Source organism: Phascolarctos cinereus, unplaced genomic scaffold (genome assembly GCF_003287225.1).
Source record: "Phascolarctos cinereus isolate Bilbo 61053 unplaced genomic scaffold, phaCin_HiC Scaffold_3;HRSCAF=262, whole genome shotgun sequence".
Taxonomy (NCBI): Eukaryota; Metazoa; Chordata; class Mammalia; order Diprotodontia; family Phascolarctidae; genus Phascolarctos; species Phascolarctos cinereus.
The window spans coordinates 73,877,852-73,895,758 of record NW_027555736.1 but is presented as its reverse complement, the minus strand read 5'-3'; the positions used below and the strand labels follow the sequence as shown (position 1 = coordinate 73,895,758).

Genomic DNA, 17,907 nt, shown 5'->3' with positions numbered 1-17,907 from the left:
TCTCTAATGCTGCAGGGGAGGAAGTTTGAAGTCCTCTCTCTGGGTAACTGGAAGAAGCGGGCCTAGATGCTCAGTCTTGGGCCAGGCTTGTGGCCTTCTAAGAATAAGATGTGGGGCTGGGGCCAGAAAAGGAGAACTAAGTAATGCAGGCTGTGGAGTGGTGAAAAGAAGAGCTAATCCTTGTCAAGACAGGCCAAGCAGAATTGGCTGGGGGCTGAGGAGACACTGGTCAGCAGCAGATGCTGGAAAGCAGGGTTGGGTGTCAGGTTGGGTTTGTGGGCAGTAGAAATGAAGATCAGGAAGGGGGTGGCCTTTTGTCTTAACACTGAATTCTAGTTCTTATAGCATGGAAAGGAAGAATAATGGGGAAGTGTGAGCTCCTTGGTAGCTTCCTGAAACTCTCCTGATCTGTCTCTGTATCACAAGAGCTTGGGCCAAAAGGGAAGGTGTGGTGAGAGTAGATTGAGTAAGGGGGTATCTTAGCTGGTTATGGGGTCTCTGGTTGGATGGTCTCTGGATTGGGATGAGGAAACCTGGAGCATGTGAAATTTCAGACTGGATGACACCGAGCCCCAAAGTCTGTCCTACAGATATTATCTGCACTGTTTTTCCTAGCAAGGCTCAAAAGCTGATTCACACCTCTTTGGAAAGTCCTCCATTGACCTCCTTATGCAAGAAGCTTTCACCTTGAGGCTGGGCATAATTATGAAGGAGCTACTCGAGTGATTTCCTCATAATCATTGGATTGAGTGGGGAATTCAAGTGGGCAGCAGTAAAGAAGGCCTCTTTTTGGTTTAATATTACACTTGGGACTTTTCTAACACTGGGAGAGCAAAAGGCAGTGGATGTCAGAAGAGGTACCTGTTGGTGGGTGGTGGAGGTGGTGGGAGGGAGGAATGCAGAAAGAAGAGCTGTAGACCCTAAGGACAAACCTGCAGTTTTGTCTAAAACTGGCCCTGTTTATCTTCAAGCTTTTTGGAGGTGCAGAAGCTGGGATTGGAGAATTTTTTTTTCATCACACATGCTGAGCTTATCAGGAATGTCATTGAGCCTTATGACAAAAGCCAGCCTTACTATTTTTTTTTAAATAAAGGACATTCATTAATTGAGGCATACATGCCTAGGGTAGCTAATTTGGAACAGGCCCCTGCTGTTATAGTTTGTGAATCTCATGGGCTGCCTGCTTACCATCATTTGAAGTGATTTTTTTTTAGTTCAGTTTTATTTTCGGTTCCAGATTGTCTCCCTTGCCCCTCTCCTACCCATTGAGAAGACAAGAAAAACAAAGCCCATTACAAATATGTATGGTCATGTAAAAAAAAAAAGGAAAAGAAAAAATGCTTTAATCTCTTTGAGTTCATCAGTTCCCAATCTGGAGGTAGAAAGCATATTTCATCATGAGTTCTTTGGACCGGTGGTTGGTCATGTGATTGATCAGAGTTCTTGAGTTTTTCACAGTGGATTGTCCTTATGATATCGTTACTGTATAAATTATTTTTCTGATTCTGCTCACTTCACTTTGCATTGGTTCATACAAGTTTTCCCAGGTGTTTCTGAAGCCATGCTATTCATCATTTCTTATAGCACAATAGTATTTCATCATATTGAAATTCCATAACCTGTCCAGCCATTTCCCAGTTGGTGAGCATCCTCTTTTTCCAATTCTTTGCTACACAAAAAGAACTGTTAGAAATATATTTTTGTATATATGGGTCTTTTTTCTCTTTCTTTGATCTCTTTGGAGTAAAGACCTTGTAATGATATCACTAGATCAAAGGATACACACAGTTTAATAGCTTTATGGGCGTATTTCCAAATTGCTTTCCAGAATGGTTGGACCAGTTCACATTAGTGTATTTGTTTTCCCACAGCGTCTCCAGCATTTGTCATTTTCCCCTTTTGTCATCGTAGCCAATCTGATGGATATAAGTTGGTATCTCAGAGTTGTTTTAATCTGCATTTCTCTAATGAGTGATTCAGAGCATTTTTATACGGCTATTGCTAGCTTAGATTTCTTCCTCTGAAAACTGCCTGGTCATATCCTTTGACCATTTATCATTTGGGGAATGGCACTTATTATAAATTTGACTCAGTTCCTTGTATATCTTAGAAATGAGACCTTTGCCAGAGAAACTTGATGCAAAGATTTTTTCCCCTAATTTCCTGAAAAATGATTTTCAAGGGGACCAAGAGTAGAAGTCCTTGGAGTATTAGATTGTAATCTCCATGAAGACAAGGACCACACTTTTTGTCTACCCCATTGGATTGGATTTGGATTGGATTTTGGGTCACCCTATGGCCTGGCACTTGTTTGTCTGGTGTCACTGTGGGCCGTTCAGTGGAAAGACCACTGGATTGGAACCAGAAGGCCCAGGTTCAAGTGCTTCCCCTAAAACTTTGTGTCTGGGTGATTATGGACAAACAAGTCACTTCACCTCTCTGTACAGTGTGATTTTTTTTTTTAACCCTCCCTGCCTCACAGAGTTGTGAGCGTGCTATTAGTGAACTCTGAGCACTTAGGTTGGTATTCACTCCCTTACTGGTGAATTAAGTTTCCATGATAATGAGTATATAAAAGTGTGGGGGAGTTGGTTTTCTTGCCTGAAGGAATTTACTACTTTTAGCTACATGCCCAAGTTATACTGCCAAGGACTAGCACCCTTAGTTTTGGTTTTTTTTTTTTTGGTGAGGCAGTTGGGGTGAAGTGACTTGCTTAGGGTCATACAGCTAGTAAGTTAAGTATCAGAGGCCAGATTTGAACTCAAGTTTTCCTGACTCCATGGCCAGTGCTCTATCCACTGTACCATCTAGCTGCTGCTAGGACCCTTAGTTTGGAGAAAGTGATGTCATCGGCCCTGACTAGAGAGAGTGGTGTGAAGAGACCTCTGGACTTGGGTTGGAAGCCCCACCCCAGGCACAAATGGTGTTGACAAGTTATTTAACCCCTTAGAGCCTGTAAAATGAGTATAAAAGGTTTGTATTACCTCCTTCATAGGGTTGTTGTAAGTAAGTACTTTACAAACCTTAAAGCATTTCCATGTGAGTTAGTTGTGTTAACAGTAGCTAGCATTTGTAGAGTGCTTTCAGGTTTGTAGAGAACTTTATGTTATCTCCTTTGATCCTCACAGTAACCCCTAAGATAGGCACTATAATTATCTTCATTTTACAGATGAGGGAGCAGGTCACATGTCTAATCAGTGTTAGGATTTGAACTCGGGTCTTCCTGACTCCAAGTCCAGGATACAAACTTCTGTGTCACCTAGCTGCCTCTGATGATGAAGATCCTGTCTTCTGCCTCAAAACTGAGTGCTCTCATAGCAAGAGATTTCCTTCTGCTACAGAGGGGTAGCAGAAGGATCAGCTGCTAAGGTCATTCTTTTGCTCACATCACCAGAAGCATCTCCTCTGTTCCTCTGTTCCCGAAGTGCCATCCAGGGCTTTGTTAGTTGGACCTTGATAGGAGAGGATTGTGTTCACTTTTGGTTATCACCATCAAGTGGATATGGAGAAATCCAGCTGCCCAGAACAGTCCTATGGACATTGTAGTTGAATTGAAACTGGAAAAGGTTCCGAGAAGAGCAGCAAAAAGAGCAAAGAACATATGTACTGTAGGAAAAGGAATTTGTTTTGCTAGGAGAAGGGACAGGTGAAGGGTTTATCTGATTACTGTCTAGGTGTGTGATGGTTTTTATGAAGGTCACAGAGGACAGATCTTTTTTATGTTTGGAAGAATGAACAGAAGGAAATGAGTGTAATTAATAATAAAAACTAAATAATAGCTCACATTTACAGAAGGTATTAAGGCTGCAGAATTCCTTTTTCAATAACTCTGGGGTAGGTAGTATGAATATTAATATGGCTATTTTAAGAATGAGGAAACGAGAGGAAGTGATGCCCAGGACAACATAATTAGTAAGCGATTGAACTAGTATGCCTACTAACCTAGGTGTCCTGACCCCAAGTCCCGATTCTGACATGCTGGCTGTGTGACCCTGTGCATGTCACCTAACCTCCTATACTTCAGTTTGTAAGATGGGACTGATAATTTAATTACTTTCCTCAGGATGTTTGTGAAGAAAGTGCTTTATAAACACTGTGGGGCTATATAGGTTATTTTTATTATAACTTGTCAGGACATTTGCTAAAAGGAGCTGATGCCCTTGACTCTGCCTGGCACTCTACTGAAATCTCAGCCCCATTCTGGAGCCTTCGTTTTGTCTTTGGTGAAGAATACTGATGACAACCCACACTTAGGGAGCCTCCACAGTTTACAAGGCACCTTCCTCACTTTGGTCCTGTGAGCCAGGAAGGACAAGTGTTACAGATGAGGACACTGAGGCTCAGAGGCTTTAAGTGACTTACTCACCGCTCGGACCAAGCGTCCATCTTATGGCTGATGGAAATCAGATAAGGCATTGAGTCTTACTCAGTGTCTCGGAGGTGGTTGAACAGTAATCCTAACTTCTTCCCCAAAACTTCACAAATGCTGAACGAGATAGAAGTGGGCTTGGATCGCCTCTGACTGGACTTAGCTTCTTGGGGATCAGTGCCAGTCCTCTGGGATGAATCTTCTTTAAGCTCCTGGTGGCCCCTGGTAACCTCCCCTCTGTTTGCCCCTTCCAGTCTTATTCCTTCAGCTAAGGGATTGTGATGGGTTAGCTAGCTGGGCCTCAAGCCCAGCACTGAGTGCAGCACATTCCATTCACGCCCAGCCTGTCTGGGGGCTGTGGGATTCCAGACTCCTTCAGGCCCCTTCCCCCACTTTTCCAGCCTCAGCTTTTCCCTCTACCCTACTGTATTCTGCTGCCCTGACTGGGGAGCTAGAACCCAGCCACACATTCCAGCCACAACAACTCCCATGTGGGTTTTCCCAAGGAATGAACTTTCGTCAGGATTATAGACAGCAGAGTGGTTCAGGAATGTGACCCCCTTTGCTGGGAACAGAGGCAGGATACAGACAGGGTCAGGGATGAAGGAGGGTTCAGGCCCCTACATCTGTAGCCCTGAGAACCCCAGCAGGGAGGCTTGGGTTGGCCTGAGCCATAGGGTCTGCACAAATACAGGATGCTCTCCCATCCAAGTGTTTTGGGTGTGGTGGAAAGAGCATTGTGCTGGCAGACAGGAGACCTGGTTCTAGTCCTGAGTTTGCCAAGACTTGCAGTATGAGTTTGGGCAAATCACTTCCTCACTGTACCTCAGTTTCTCTTTCTGTAAAAGGAGGGAGTTGGACTATACCATCTTTAAGTTCCCTTCTGGTGTTAGCATTTGATGCCTCTTTTGATTACTGAATGTTGCAGAAGGAGAACTAGGTCCAACCAGGCCCGTTATCAGAAAGCTTGAGAACGTTGTTGTGTTGCCCACTTAAGTGTTCAGTAGCTCAGTCCTAGGAACTGATCGCAGATGCTGAAAGGAGCCAAGCAAGGAGTCCCACCTTGACAGATGTGGTAATAATAAAATAACAATAACAGCTGACATTTATATAGTACTGTGAGGTTTGCAAAAGCACTTTACATATATTATGCTATGTAATTTTCAATACTCTGGGGCAAGCATTCAGTTCTGAAACTCAGGAAACAGATTCAGAGAAGATAGTGACTTGTCCAGTGGCCTAACACTGTTAGTAAATGACAGAGGTATGTGTGGAGCCTAGGTCGCTGCTGACTCTAAATCCAGCTCTTTGTATTCTCCCATGCTGCTTCTGAAGGTAGCATGAGTATTAAAAAAGAGATGGGGCACTGGGGAAGGGAAGAATAAGACACAATGCTAGGAGAAACTCCCTAGCCTATGGACTGAATTTACTTTCCCAGAAAATGGTGGTAAGCCTAGCATAGTTCAAGGAGCATTGGACTTGGAGTTAGAAGATCTGATGGTGAGCTCCAGCTCTCCCATTTATTAGATGTGACCTTGGACAGACCATTTTGTTTGCACGTAAATACTTTGTACGTACCTCAATTTCCCCAACTATACTTGTCCTCTAGGTACACAGCAGAGGCAGTGTGTCATAGTGGAAAGGGCACGAGATCCTGGACTCGGATCTTGGTTGCACTGTGGTATAGTAAATGGAGTGTACCCTTGGAGTCAGGAAACCTGGGTTCGGATTTCATCTTTGATACAAGCTATGTGGCTGAGGGCAAGTCATTTGGCCTTATTGCGCCTCAATAAAAAGATGATTAGACTACCTGTAGTTCCTGTCTCTCACGACTGTTTGAAGTTCTGAGATTATGTAGGTAAAGTGCTTTGTAGATTTTAAAGTGTCAGTTATTACCATGTACCCAGCTTCTGAGCTTCAGTTTCATCACCTGCTCTTAGAACTCGTAGAATCTACTTCACAAGCTTATTTTGAGGGCAATGCCTTGCAATAATAACTGCTAATAGCCAGCATTTCTGTAACACTTTAAGGTTTGCAAAGCAATTCACATGTGTTATTTGATCCCCACAACAACTTTGCAAAGTAGGTGCTATTATTTATCCCTGTTTTATAGATGAGGAAACTGAGGCTGAGAAAGGTTTAGAGACTTGGCCAAAGTCATAATATGTAATAAGGGGCTTAGGCAGAATTTGAAATCAGATCTTCACCTCCCATCTAGTTCTCTATCCACCCGCGATCTAGCTGCCTGTAAAGTGCTACATAAACATGAGCTGCTGTCATTAGCCACCTCCCAGGGTAGTTGTAAGGGCCACGTGGGAGAGAAGATGTGAAGTCCTTTGTAGACTGAAGTGTTACACGCAAATAAGGAACTGGTGATGTTGACTACAAGGCTTAGTTAGGGCTCCTTGAGAAGCAAGTGTCAGATGGGGTGAGGGAGCAAGCTGGGTGGGCCCTTCCTTGAGCTGCCAGTGCCTAACAGAGGTAGGTACTATGCCGGGACTAAGAGGAGAGGTAGGCCGATTTGTCTGGTCAGTGGAAAAATATCTCTGGCCCCAATTCGCCAGAAGGTATCCACAAATATTTGACCAGAGTAAGGGCAAGAGACAAGGAGCAGATTCACATCAGATGGGCCGGGAGCAGCGCTTCGGGGAAGGCGGCAGTGTCTTCTCCCTCCATGGTAGAAACAAAGGGGAAGCTGTCCCTGCCTAGTGTTTACTTTGTGGCCGGCCCACCTGCTTGCTTGAGGAGGGTGATTTATACCCTAATGCTGCCAGCCCAAAAGCATTTTATGCCCCACCTGTTGGTGTGGATTTAGAGAACTCTGTCTTTCCTCAGAGGGAGAATTCCTGGGATTATGCCCTTTTTCCTTCTCCCTCTTTTAATGTTTTTCCTATTGTAGTTGCTTTTCCCCTTTTTGGGGGGTATGTGGGATGGAGTGGAAAAGGCTCTTGGACAGAAAGAAAATGGAGGCCGGGCTTTTCTTCTTCAGAAGAAGAATGGTCATTGGTGTTTCTCCTTTCCTCCAGCTGAGACATCTTCATTGCAGTTCCTTGATTAATCCCCAAGAATGAGACTTTTTTGTCATAGAACTGTTTGGCTCTTTCACTGTGGTGAAGCCAGCCTGTGGACCCCTCCTCTGAATAATGTTTTTTAATAGTTGAAGGAAATTCTAAATTTATAAGAGGCTAGTGAAAATAAAGATATATATTTTTTCACACACACAAGTTCATGGACTCTCCAAAATCTATCCACAGACCCTTTGGTTAAGAACCCTTGTTCTAGAAGGAGCCCCAGTCAGATCTACCATCTGTTCCCTGTGCTCATTCCTGGAGGCCGAGAGCTCAAGGAGGGTGGGAAAAATTCAAAGGCATGAGAACATGCAACAAAGCTTCCTTTTGGGATTGGGAACAGGGAGAGAAGGTGGAAGAGGGCTGTACTAGCTCAGATGAATGCTAGCTCAAAGTAAGTATGCCCAGCCAGACTTTCTGCCTTGGCCAACCTCAGAAAGCCCTACTCTGTTTACTAATCCCAGTGGGAAAGGGTCCACCTTGGAGCACTGGTTCAAAGTTTGTTGAGTCTGTGATCGTCCAGTCCACCTACATTTTTATATGCAAACTACATAGGGGATAGAGTAACCTAGAGTAAGGAAAACCTGAGTTCAAATTCTGCTTCAGACACTTCCCAGTTGTGTGACCCTGGGCAACTTCTTTCTGCCTCAGTTTCTTCATCTGTATCAAAATGAGGATAATAATAGTAATAGATAATAACTTCCCAGGGTGGCTGTAAAGCTCAAATGAAATGGTCTATGTAAAGCATTTTGTGAATCACAAAGTGCTGTGTAAATGTTAGCCATTATAATAATGTATTTCCTCAAGCCAAATCCCTGGAATTCCCAGATGCACGCCTTATACCCCTCACAGGCACAACAGCGCCCGCTTTCAAAGTAAGCTCCCAGGCCTAATCGGTCTCCCAGTAGTCATCCACTTTACTGCCACTGCACACCTGAGCAGCTTCCCTCTCAGCGGTGAGGTTATCTCCAGCATGGTCGGGTGGAGAATTGTTAATTTAGAGCCTGAAAGTCACCTAGTCCAACCCCTTCATTGTATATATGGGGAAACTGAGGCACTGAAAAGTTGAAGTTACTTGCCTGGAGGTCACGTTTTTGCCTCTCTTTGTCTCCTCGGTGCCTGGTGCATAGTGGGCACTTTAGTAAATGCCTCTTGACTTGACTTAGTAGTAAGGGAGCCAGGACCCAAACCCCAGGTTCAGCTCTCTAGACCTAGTGGTCTAGCTTTGAGCGATTTCTGCCCTCGCCCAAATCCCCACACGTATCCTGGCCTCTGCAGTGTGCTTCTTAAACCATGAATTCCCCATCTGTAGGGATGCCGGGATCTGAAGGTCAAGAATGAGAGGGGCCATTGTTCAAACCCTCTGGGCAAATTTGCTTGAGTCCTGGCTTCCCTTGCTCTTCTCTGACAAATAAGCAGAATAAGAATAGCTCATATTTATTTACCCTGTAGAGGCAGTGTGTCCTAATGCATAGAATGCTAGGCTGAGAGTCAGGAAGATCTGGGTTCAGATCTTGCCACTGACTAGCTGTGTGACAGCAGGCACAGACAGCTCCCTCAGGGCTTGTCTCCAAAGTCTTAGAAGGGTCTCCTGAAGCCAGTAATGACTTGCCCAGCATTGCCACACACAGAGTTCAGCATGAGTCCTCCCCATCTTTGGGCAAGGTTTGTGAAACATTCTCCTTTCAGAAAAGCTGTGAGTTAGCCAGGAGACACATTATTACCCCCATTTTATGGATGAGAACATTGGAGCCCAGAGAAGTAAGTCAATAGTTAGCTCATGAATTCCTCTTCCGCAAAAAAGGGTTAATTGCAACTCTCACACGGGATGTTGTGAGGATCGAATGGAATGACAAATGTAAAGCATTTTGAAAACCTTAAAGCATTTTGATATAGGGTAGCTATATTATATTATATATATAGGGTAGCTGTATTATAGCGTTTTATAATATAGGGTAGCTGAGTGGTGCCGTAGTGCATAGAGCGCCAGGCCTGGAGTCAGGAAGACTCATCTTCCTGAGTTCAAATCTGGCCTCAGACACTTACTACCTATGTGACCCTGGGCAAGTCACTTAACCCTGTTTGCCTCAGTTTCCTCATCTGTAAAATGAGCTGGAGAAGGACATGGAAAACTACTCCAGTATCTTTGCCAAGAAAACCTCAAATGGGGTCACACAGAGGCAGACACAACTGAAATGACTCAATAGCAAAACAATAATTTTCATTATGATCACACGACTAGGAAGTGCCAGAGAGAGAATTCAAACCCAGGCCTCTTGACTCCAAGTCCTCCCCCCCTTTCCACTACACTGTGTTGCCTCTCTGTAAGAGGGCTCTTCTGATTAGGAGGATTTGATTACATGTACCCAGTCGCTGGGTAACTGAACCTCCTCATTTACTCCATTACACAGTCACCTCTGACACTGACTTATCTTCCCAAGGAGTTGTGTGATGAAAGCGGTGACATTTGCACTGGCCTTGGAGATCTAAAGACTTCACAAAAAATACCAGCTGGCTTAAAGAGAAGAGCACAGGGTCTGGAAATGGAGGACCTGCTTGGGGTATTTGCATCTACTGCTAAATTAACTGTGATCTTGGGGGGAGCACAGCTTAAGTTCCCCCTTTGAAAAGAGGAGTTTCCTCATCGACTCGATCTCAAGGTTCTCTCCTGCCTCCAATACTTTGTAATTCCCTGTTATGTGTTTTGCGTATTTAGCTGAGTGGCCAGAGCTGGCCTCAGAGCCTGGAAGACTTGGGTTCAAGAGCCTCCTGATCTGACACACCCATCGCGTCTGTATGACCCTGGGTAAGACAACTTTGCAGTGCTCTACGTGAGAGTGCTGGACACATGGGCTACACTTCTAAGCACTGCCCCAACCAGATTAAAATGTAACTGGGAAAAATGTGACTAAATAAAAATACAGTAAAATGTAGATAACATTTTATTTAAAAACAGTCGATCTGTGGCCTGCAGGGATCCTCTTAGCTGCCTCTGATTCTATTTGGGTTTGACCCCACTGCTCTAGGTACTTTTTTAGGACTATAGATTGCAGAGAAGATGCCAACCAGCCTGGTAGAATAAGTTGTTCACCAGGAGCTCCTCCGTCTGTAAATCACAGGTACAGGCCTTTGCCCTAGGTTTCATATGTCCTTATCTGTGGCTTGGAGGGTGGAGACTGTTTCATTTCTGTCTTTGTATTCCCACTATCCGGCACAGTGCTTGGCATGTAGTAGATGTTTAATAGTAATAATAATGATGGTTGCTAGCATTAGTATAGCACTTTAAGGTTTGCAAAGCACTTACATGTATGAATTTATTTTATCCTCCTGACAATTCTCAGAGTTAGGTGCTGTTATTATTACGTTTTACAGATGTGGAAATTGAGGCAGAGAGGTGAAGTGATTTGCCCAGGGTCACACAGCTAGTAAGTGTTTGATGCTGGATTTGAACTCAGATCATCCTGATTCCAGGTCCCATCGCTCTATCTGCTTGACCATCTAGTACCTCTGAGCATCTACAAAATGGAGATCCCATAACTTCCGGTGCCTGACTCAGAGGACTTTTATGGGAACAGCATTTTGCAAACCTTAAAGGCCCATGTAAATGCTAATTAGATTATTGTTCTTAATTTGCTAAGGGTGAAATGTATGTATTTCTGAATTCATAAGCCGAAGTAAGGCTTCTTTCCTTCAAACTATCCCTCCCACCTGTCAGGCAAAGAAGCTATTTGGTCCAGTTCCACTGGTTGGTTTCTCTGGTTTAATTAGAAACTTACAAAAAAACAAAAGACATAAATTCTCTAGCCCCTATGATCTCAGCACCAGCAATAATTTATAGGAAATGTTAAGGATGGTGAATGAACCCCCAAGAGAAATTCTGTAGGGGGCAGTAATTGCATAGATCTGGGGACTGGTCTTCCCCTCTAAGTCAAGGCCAATGGTAGGTAGACCTAGGTGGAAGGGTAGGGAAATGGGGGGAAGGCTAGGTCAGTGGTAAAAGGGGAAGGAGGAGAGGTTGGAGCTTGAATGATAACCCCCCAATGCATTTACCTGATGTTTCTAACTTCTTTTCCTTTCTGGAGAAATTGAGGAGAGGAACAGAGAAATGTGATGCTACTCAGGGCAGCTTATCCTTTTTCAAAATGAGACCTCCCAGTCCTTGCTTCCATCACTGAGAGTGAGAGAGGCTGCCCCACCTTACCTCCCTCTGGAAATAACTTCCTCAGTTTGCTCACCAACCTGTCCTCTCCTCATTCCCCCACACCACCTGCTTGCTGAGATCCACAGGTCTCTCTCAACATGAGAAGACAGGGTTAGCGGGATAGAAACCAATTCCTTTGGTACCAACCAGGAGTACCAGAGTATATCTTGGCCAATGGAGGTGACCCCCTGACTTCATACCTTCCCCTTAAGGCCAGGACATCACCTATTGGCCCATGGCAGTAATATTGTGCCAGATGGGCCTCAATTTGCTTGTCATTTCCTCCCACATGGAAACTGCTCTCCTTCCCACTCAATGGCTCCATCAGGCACGGCGAGTCAGAGCAGGAGGGAAGGTGGTGGCTGGGGGCTGTTGGAAGAGGCAGCTAGTCCACAGGGCTGGGAGGAGAAGGCACCAGCTGAGACTGGGTGGGGAAGAAGGAAGGGCTGCCCTTCAGTGTTGCTCTGCAGCCCCATAGAAGAAGGGATAATACAGGGAGCAAGGGTAGGAGAACATGAACTTGACTGCAAACTTCATTTCCTTGTTCTTTTTCTCCCAGCGGTAGACAGCTGTAAGCAGAAGCTGCCCCTCCACCTTTCGCCCCATGATAAGGAAGTTCCCAGTCAGGCTGTCCAGCTGGGGGCAGGGACAGCTGGCCCCGTTCTTCATATACAGCACCAACTTCTTGGTGTCCTTGCGTTTTAAGGGTCCAGTCTTGAGTAGCTTCTTCTTCTTCTGGGCCCCAATGAGCTTCCGGTCGCCATTTTCACTTTTGATTTCTTTGATCCGCATTTTGACCACTGTGGGAAGGATGGAAGGGAAGAGGTCAGGAGGACTCATGGGAGGGAGGAAATCTACATCCTGGAAGTGTCTGGAGTCCCTTTCAGCTCTGAGATGCTGTTCTGTGCATTGTGCATCGGAAAGAGCGCTGGACTGATGGTCAGAAGACCTGGGTCCTAGCTCTGTCAGCTGTAAGCTGTGTGGCCTTGGACAAATCACCCCGTTTCTCTGAACTTGTTTCCTCATCCATAAAATGAGAATATAGTATTGGTCCTGTCCCTCTCTTGCAGGGTACTCATGAGGATCAGATGAGATAATGGATGTGAAAGTGATTTGTAGCTTTGTAAAATACCATACAAGTGTCAGGGGCCATTATTAAAAAAAGGGGGGACTTTTGGGAAATCATGGATAGGAAATATACAGGATGAGGGATTGCATGGGCTGCTATCTGCACTGATGGAGGGAATAAATTGCACTGATGAAATAATCCATTCAAGCATTGATAATATATAATAATTTATATAGTATTTTAAAGTTTGCCAAGTGCTTTACAAATATTAACTCATACAACCCTGGGAGGTAGGCACTGTTATTATTGTCATTTTACAGATGAGAAAACTGAGGCAGAGAGAGGGTAAAGTCACTTGCCCAGGTTTACACACATAGCCATCCTATTGAAGTATGACATTTTTGTTTGTTTCTTTGTTCATTCATTCATTCATTCATTCATTCATTCATTCATTCATTTTTTAAGGCAATTGGGGCTAAGTGACTTGCCCAGGGTCACACAGCCAGTAAGTGTCAAGTGTTTGGTCTGAGGCTGGATTTGAACTCAGGTCCTCCTGACTTCAGGGCTCGTGCTCTATCCACTATGCCACCTAGCTGCCCCTATGGTATTTATTTTGAAGATGCCCATCACTGCCCTGGCTTTGACTCCCATCTAACTCTGATGCTGACTGCTTCTGGGGAAGGTGTGGTGAATTATTTAGAGGCAAGCCTATGTAAATTGAGAGTCTCCAGAGGACTTCCTACTGAGCAGCCAAAGTCCTGGATGTTTTAGGGGAAGTGTAGATTGCTTGCAGAAAAGTCTTGGGCTTTCAGGAAACCTGGTACAAGGAAACTCTAAAGAGACAAAAAGCTGTTCAGGCAAAGAGGAGGGGTGCATAGGTAGAGAGCACAAAGGTGCCAGCAGTTAGACCTGCTGGGTTCAGGTAACTGAATTATTTTATTGTAGGACCTTAGCCAAGTCACTTTCCTGATCCAAGCCTCAGTTTCCCCATATGAGCCCTTTCATCTGTAGGTAGCTAGTGGGAAACATCTGGGTTGGGTCAAGTTATTGGAAGCAGTGTGGTATATAGATGGATGCTGGACTTGCAGTCAGGAATACCAAGGTTCAAGCCTACCCTCAGAAACTAACAGTATCACCTGGACACCTCAGTGGGCAAAGCATAGCTCAGATACCCCCTCTGACAAGAGGGACTTCTGATCTCCTCAATTCTTAACATTCTCTTCTTCCCCCAAAACCTTACTTGTAATTACCCATTATGTATTTTGTGTATACACACACCTGTGTATATATATTTATATATGTGTGTATGTATGTATGTATGTATCTGAGAGAGCAACTCATTGAGTTGGCCAGTGGGCTAGGTGTCCAGCTGCTCCCTCAGTCCTCCAACATCTTTGAGCCTCAGTTTCTCTATCTGTAAAATGGGCACAATAACAACACCTAACTCATAGGGTTAATTGTTAATAACAAATGAGACAATGAATGAAAAGCACTTTTCAGACACTAAACTAATATAAATGCCACCAGTGGTTACTTTTGAGAGGTTATGTAGTGCCTCTCAGAAAAGTGATGTGAGAAGAGACCTGGATTTGAATCCTGTGTCTCACATTTAGGAGCTATATAAAGTCACCTCTGTAAGCAGCACTCAGCTTCCTCATCTATAAAATGGAAATAGTATGCCCATAGTTTCTACTTCCTGGGATTTGTGGGGACCAAATGATATCCTGGGTATACAAAGTACTTTGAAACCTTAAAATGTGAAATAAATGTCAGATCTATTTAAAAGTAGGCTTTATGCCCATCTTTGTATGTAGGTGATATATGTCTCCCAGCCAGATGCATATGTGATACCTTCTATGTGAATCTCTGATATAGGCTTGGAGCTTGCTGGGAGCCAGGTGGGGGTTGAATTTGAGGGGAGTCTTCGAGGCAGCCATACTCACCAAAGTCACTGGAGCACATCTGTTCCATGAGGCCATCTGCACTGTGCTCCATTTCACATTGGGCACAGATCTTGGACACTGCAGAGAGAAGGAAGAACTGATGCTGTGAGACTCTCCCATTCCTTGGCTTTGAGCGTCCTCACCACCTCCCTTTCCCGTGGCTGTCCCCTCTGATCACTGGACCTATGGGGCACTGACAACTGCATACAGTACAAAGAGACCCAGTCCCCTTTGATGCTAGTCCCTTTTCCCTGAGCAGATCTCCAGTTTATCCTGTCTGTGCCTTGTTTGTACACAGTCTTCTTGCTTGTCGTCTCTCCTCTAGTAGACTGAGCTCCTTGAGAGCAAGGGCTATTGTTGGCTTCCTTTGTATTCCTCGCACTCAGTACAGTGTCTGGCACATACCAGGCACTTCAGAAATGCTTGCTGACTTAACTTGACTTCAGATCCCTTTAGCCAAGGGAGAAGGTGAGTAAGAAACGGTGAGCAGGGCACTGCCAACACGCTATCCCTCTTGTAGCCTCTAACCCGGGGCACAGTCTGGGCCCTTTCCCCCACCTTCCATTTCAGAGGTTTTGTTATTACTCCTACTGCTTCCCTGCACTGTTATTGACCGTCGCTGGGCTAACCCCATGGGCTAGTCTGTAGGTCATAGAATCACAGATTAAACCTGGAGGGGACCTTACAGGCCATTTCATCCAACCTTCTCATTTTACATCTGAGGGAGTGGAGGCCCAGGGGGAAAGTTAACTTCCCTAAAGTCACACAGACAGCAAATATCGGAGACAGGATTTAAGCCAGGTTCACCGAGTCTGGCACCAAGTGAGACAGTGCAGAGTCGAGGACTGCCAATGCTGGCTGCTGCCACTTCTCCCAGGCTAGTTTCTGGGTCTGCAACCTGATTCCCCCAACACTGTGGGGCAGCACATACAGAATTGCCTTGGTCCTTCCTAGCTCTGCTCAGTAAAAATGTTACACTTGGTTAGAAGGAGTTATGAAGCAGTTAAGGGGACATTGTTGGAAAGCATAAGGTCAGGCATAACAGTGAGCTTCCAGGGAGGAGGGTTAAGGAAGAGTAGGAAGTGGACTGGTCCTTTCAATAGTTTTTGGGAAAATAAAAGTCCGACCAGCAGAATGCCCATTCTAGAGTGTTCTGCCCATCTTGGAATTGTCTCACTGATTTGACTTGGGGGCATACCTAAGGACTCCAGGTTTAGCCCAAGAGAGGAGCAAGGATAGGACTTCACTGATGGGTAGAGAAAGGGTAGGGGAGGGAACTTCTCTGGGTCAAGGTTGGATTCCATCTGGGTTCCCCCTCCCCCCACCCACAGGGCCAATGAGGGTGAGTGAGGGGGACTCAGAGAAGGGAAGCCTAAGCCGAGGGACTTGTTTGCATTTTGGTCTCTAAGGAAAGAAGAGGAGGGAGCTTGGATATTAGGCTGGGAAAATGCCTTACTGATGTTGCTTCTGGCTTCCTCTTCTTTGCTCTTATTCTCCCCTGATCCCAGAGCCCTCTTCCTTCATTCTCCTGGTCTCAACCCAGAGGGCTGCGACCTCAGGGCAGGTTAAGGCTAGACTTTTATTAAAGGCCCTCAGGAGCTCAACCTCAAGGGTTATTTCTAGGCTCTTGTGAAGGAATGATGGGGGCGGGGTGGCCTGGGACGCGGGTGGATCTTATGGATTAGCATGCCATCAGGGTCAATCTTGGATAGGATTTAGAGTCTACCTGGGGTGGGTGGCAGAGTACTGGCCTGAGCCCACAAGTCCCAGGAAAAAGGTTGTGGGGAGAGCTGGGGAGGATTGCCCAGAGTGAGAACTAAGATAGTGGAGTCCCAACCCAAGCCAAGGCACTAGCTCCTTTGCTGTCCAGGTGGCTTCGTTTTTCATTGGCTTAGTTTCCCCCCTTATTTCTGTGCCTCGCTGACGCCGGCCCTGGGCTTGGGGAGTGGACTGCGAGATGACTGGGACAAAAAGCCACGAATTCAGGCGCAAAGCCACGAATTCAGGCGCATCCTATTGTTACTCCAAAGGACAAGAAGAGAAGGTGGAGAGAAATTGGAACTTGTGTTGGGAAAAGCTGGCGTGAAAGTGGTTCAGCGCAGGAGAAAGAGAGGTTTTGGGAAGGTCGGAGGCAGAGGGGGCTCCCAGAACTGAGAGTGGGAACTGAACTGGGGAGGCAGGAGAGGGCGCGCATTTAGGAAGCCTTGGCGCCCCTGCGTTCCACCGACAACCCAGCGAGCGGGTGGGGGTGGGGCGCCGCGGGGGGCTCTCGCTACCTGGCGGCGCGGTGGCCTGCACGTGGCCGAACTGCACGGTGATGCACAGGTCGTTGTCCAGAGGAAACTTGTGGCAGTGCAGCATCTCGGGCCAGGGGAAGCCGTAGGAGCCCATGAGCGGGGAGCAGCCGTCGCGCACCGCCTCGCAGAGCGAGCGGCATGGGTAAATGGGCCGGTCCAGGCAGACTGGGGCGAAGAGTGAGCACAAGAAGACCTGCGTGTCCGAGTGGCACCGCTTGGCCAGCAGCGGCACCCAGCTGCTCGCCTGCTGTTTCACCTCGGCCAGGCTCTCGTGCTCCAGCAGGTTGGGCAGCCGCATGCGCTTGTAACCCACCGTGTGGCAGAGCGCCAGGTCGGCCGGGATGTCCAGGCACTGCGGGGGCTTGGAGTAGAAGCGCCCACCGCCCCCGCCGGGCAGGGGTTCCGCCTGCCAACCGTAGTAGTCGTACTCCTCGGCTCGGGCGGCCGGAGCGCCCGGCACCACCAGCAGCCCCAGCCCCAGCCCCAGCCCCAGCCCCCAGCAGCAGCAGCCGCAGCGTCGCCCGTGCGCCCCGCATCTCTCTCTCTGTGCGGCCTCTAGGGCCAGGGCTCGGGCCGCTCCCCCAGCCCCTTAGCATCCGAGCCGTCCCGCTGGCGGGTCCCGGGACCCTGGTGGTCCGCGTTGCTTCGGGCGCGGTGACTTAGCGGCACGCGGAGCGCAGCGCAGGAGCCGAGTGTGTGTCTGCAGCAGGTTCGGCTCCCGATTGAGTAACCCTGGCGCCACCCACCACGGAGCGCTGGCTGTACCCCACCGATTAGCCGCAGCCAATCTCCTGCGGCCCATGGCCCCGGGGCAGCAGAGAGGCAGGTCTGACCCCCCTCGCCCACTCCATCCTCCTCACCCCCCTCCCCACCACACACTCGGGCGCGCCCTGTCCCGAGCCCCTACTCTCCCTGCTTCCCCCCTTCTGGGCCTCCGGCCCCTCGCCTTTCTGCCTCTTG

At 46.9% G+C, this 17,907-nt stretch overlaps 1 protein-coding gene across 1 annotated transcript; it reads right to left on the bottom strand.

The window, feature by feature from the left end:
* Positions 1-11,174: 11,174 nt before the first annotated feature.
* On the bottom strand, positions 11,175-17,694 carry SFRP5 (secreted frizzled related protein 5). Its single transcript, XM_078150936.1, is given in 4 exon segments — positions 11,175-12,438; positions 14,651-14,728; positions 16,927-17,446; positions 17,448-17,694. Coding segments are annotated over 4 exon segments (1,041 nt in total). The 5' UTR covers positions 17,544-17,694; the 3' UTR covers positions 11,175-12,091.
* Positions 17,695-17,907: the final 213 nt, after the last annotated feature.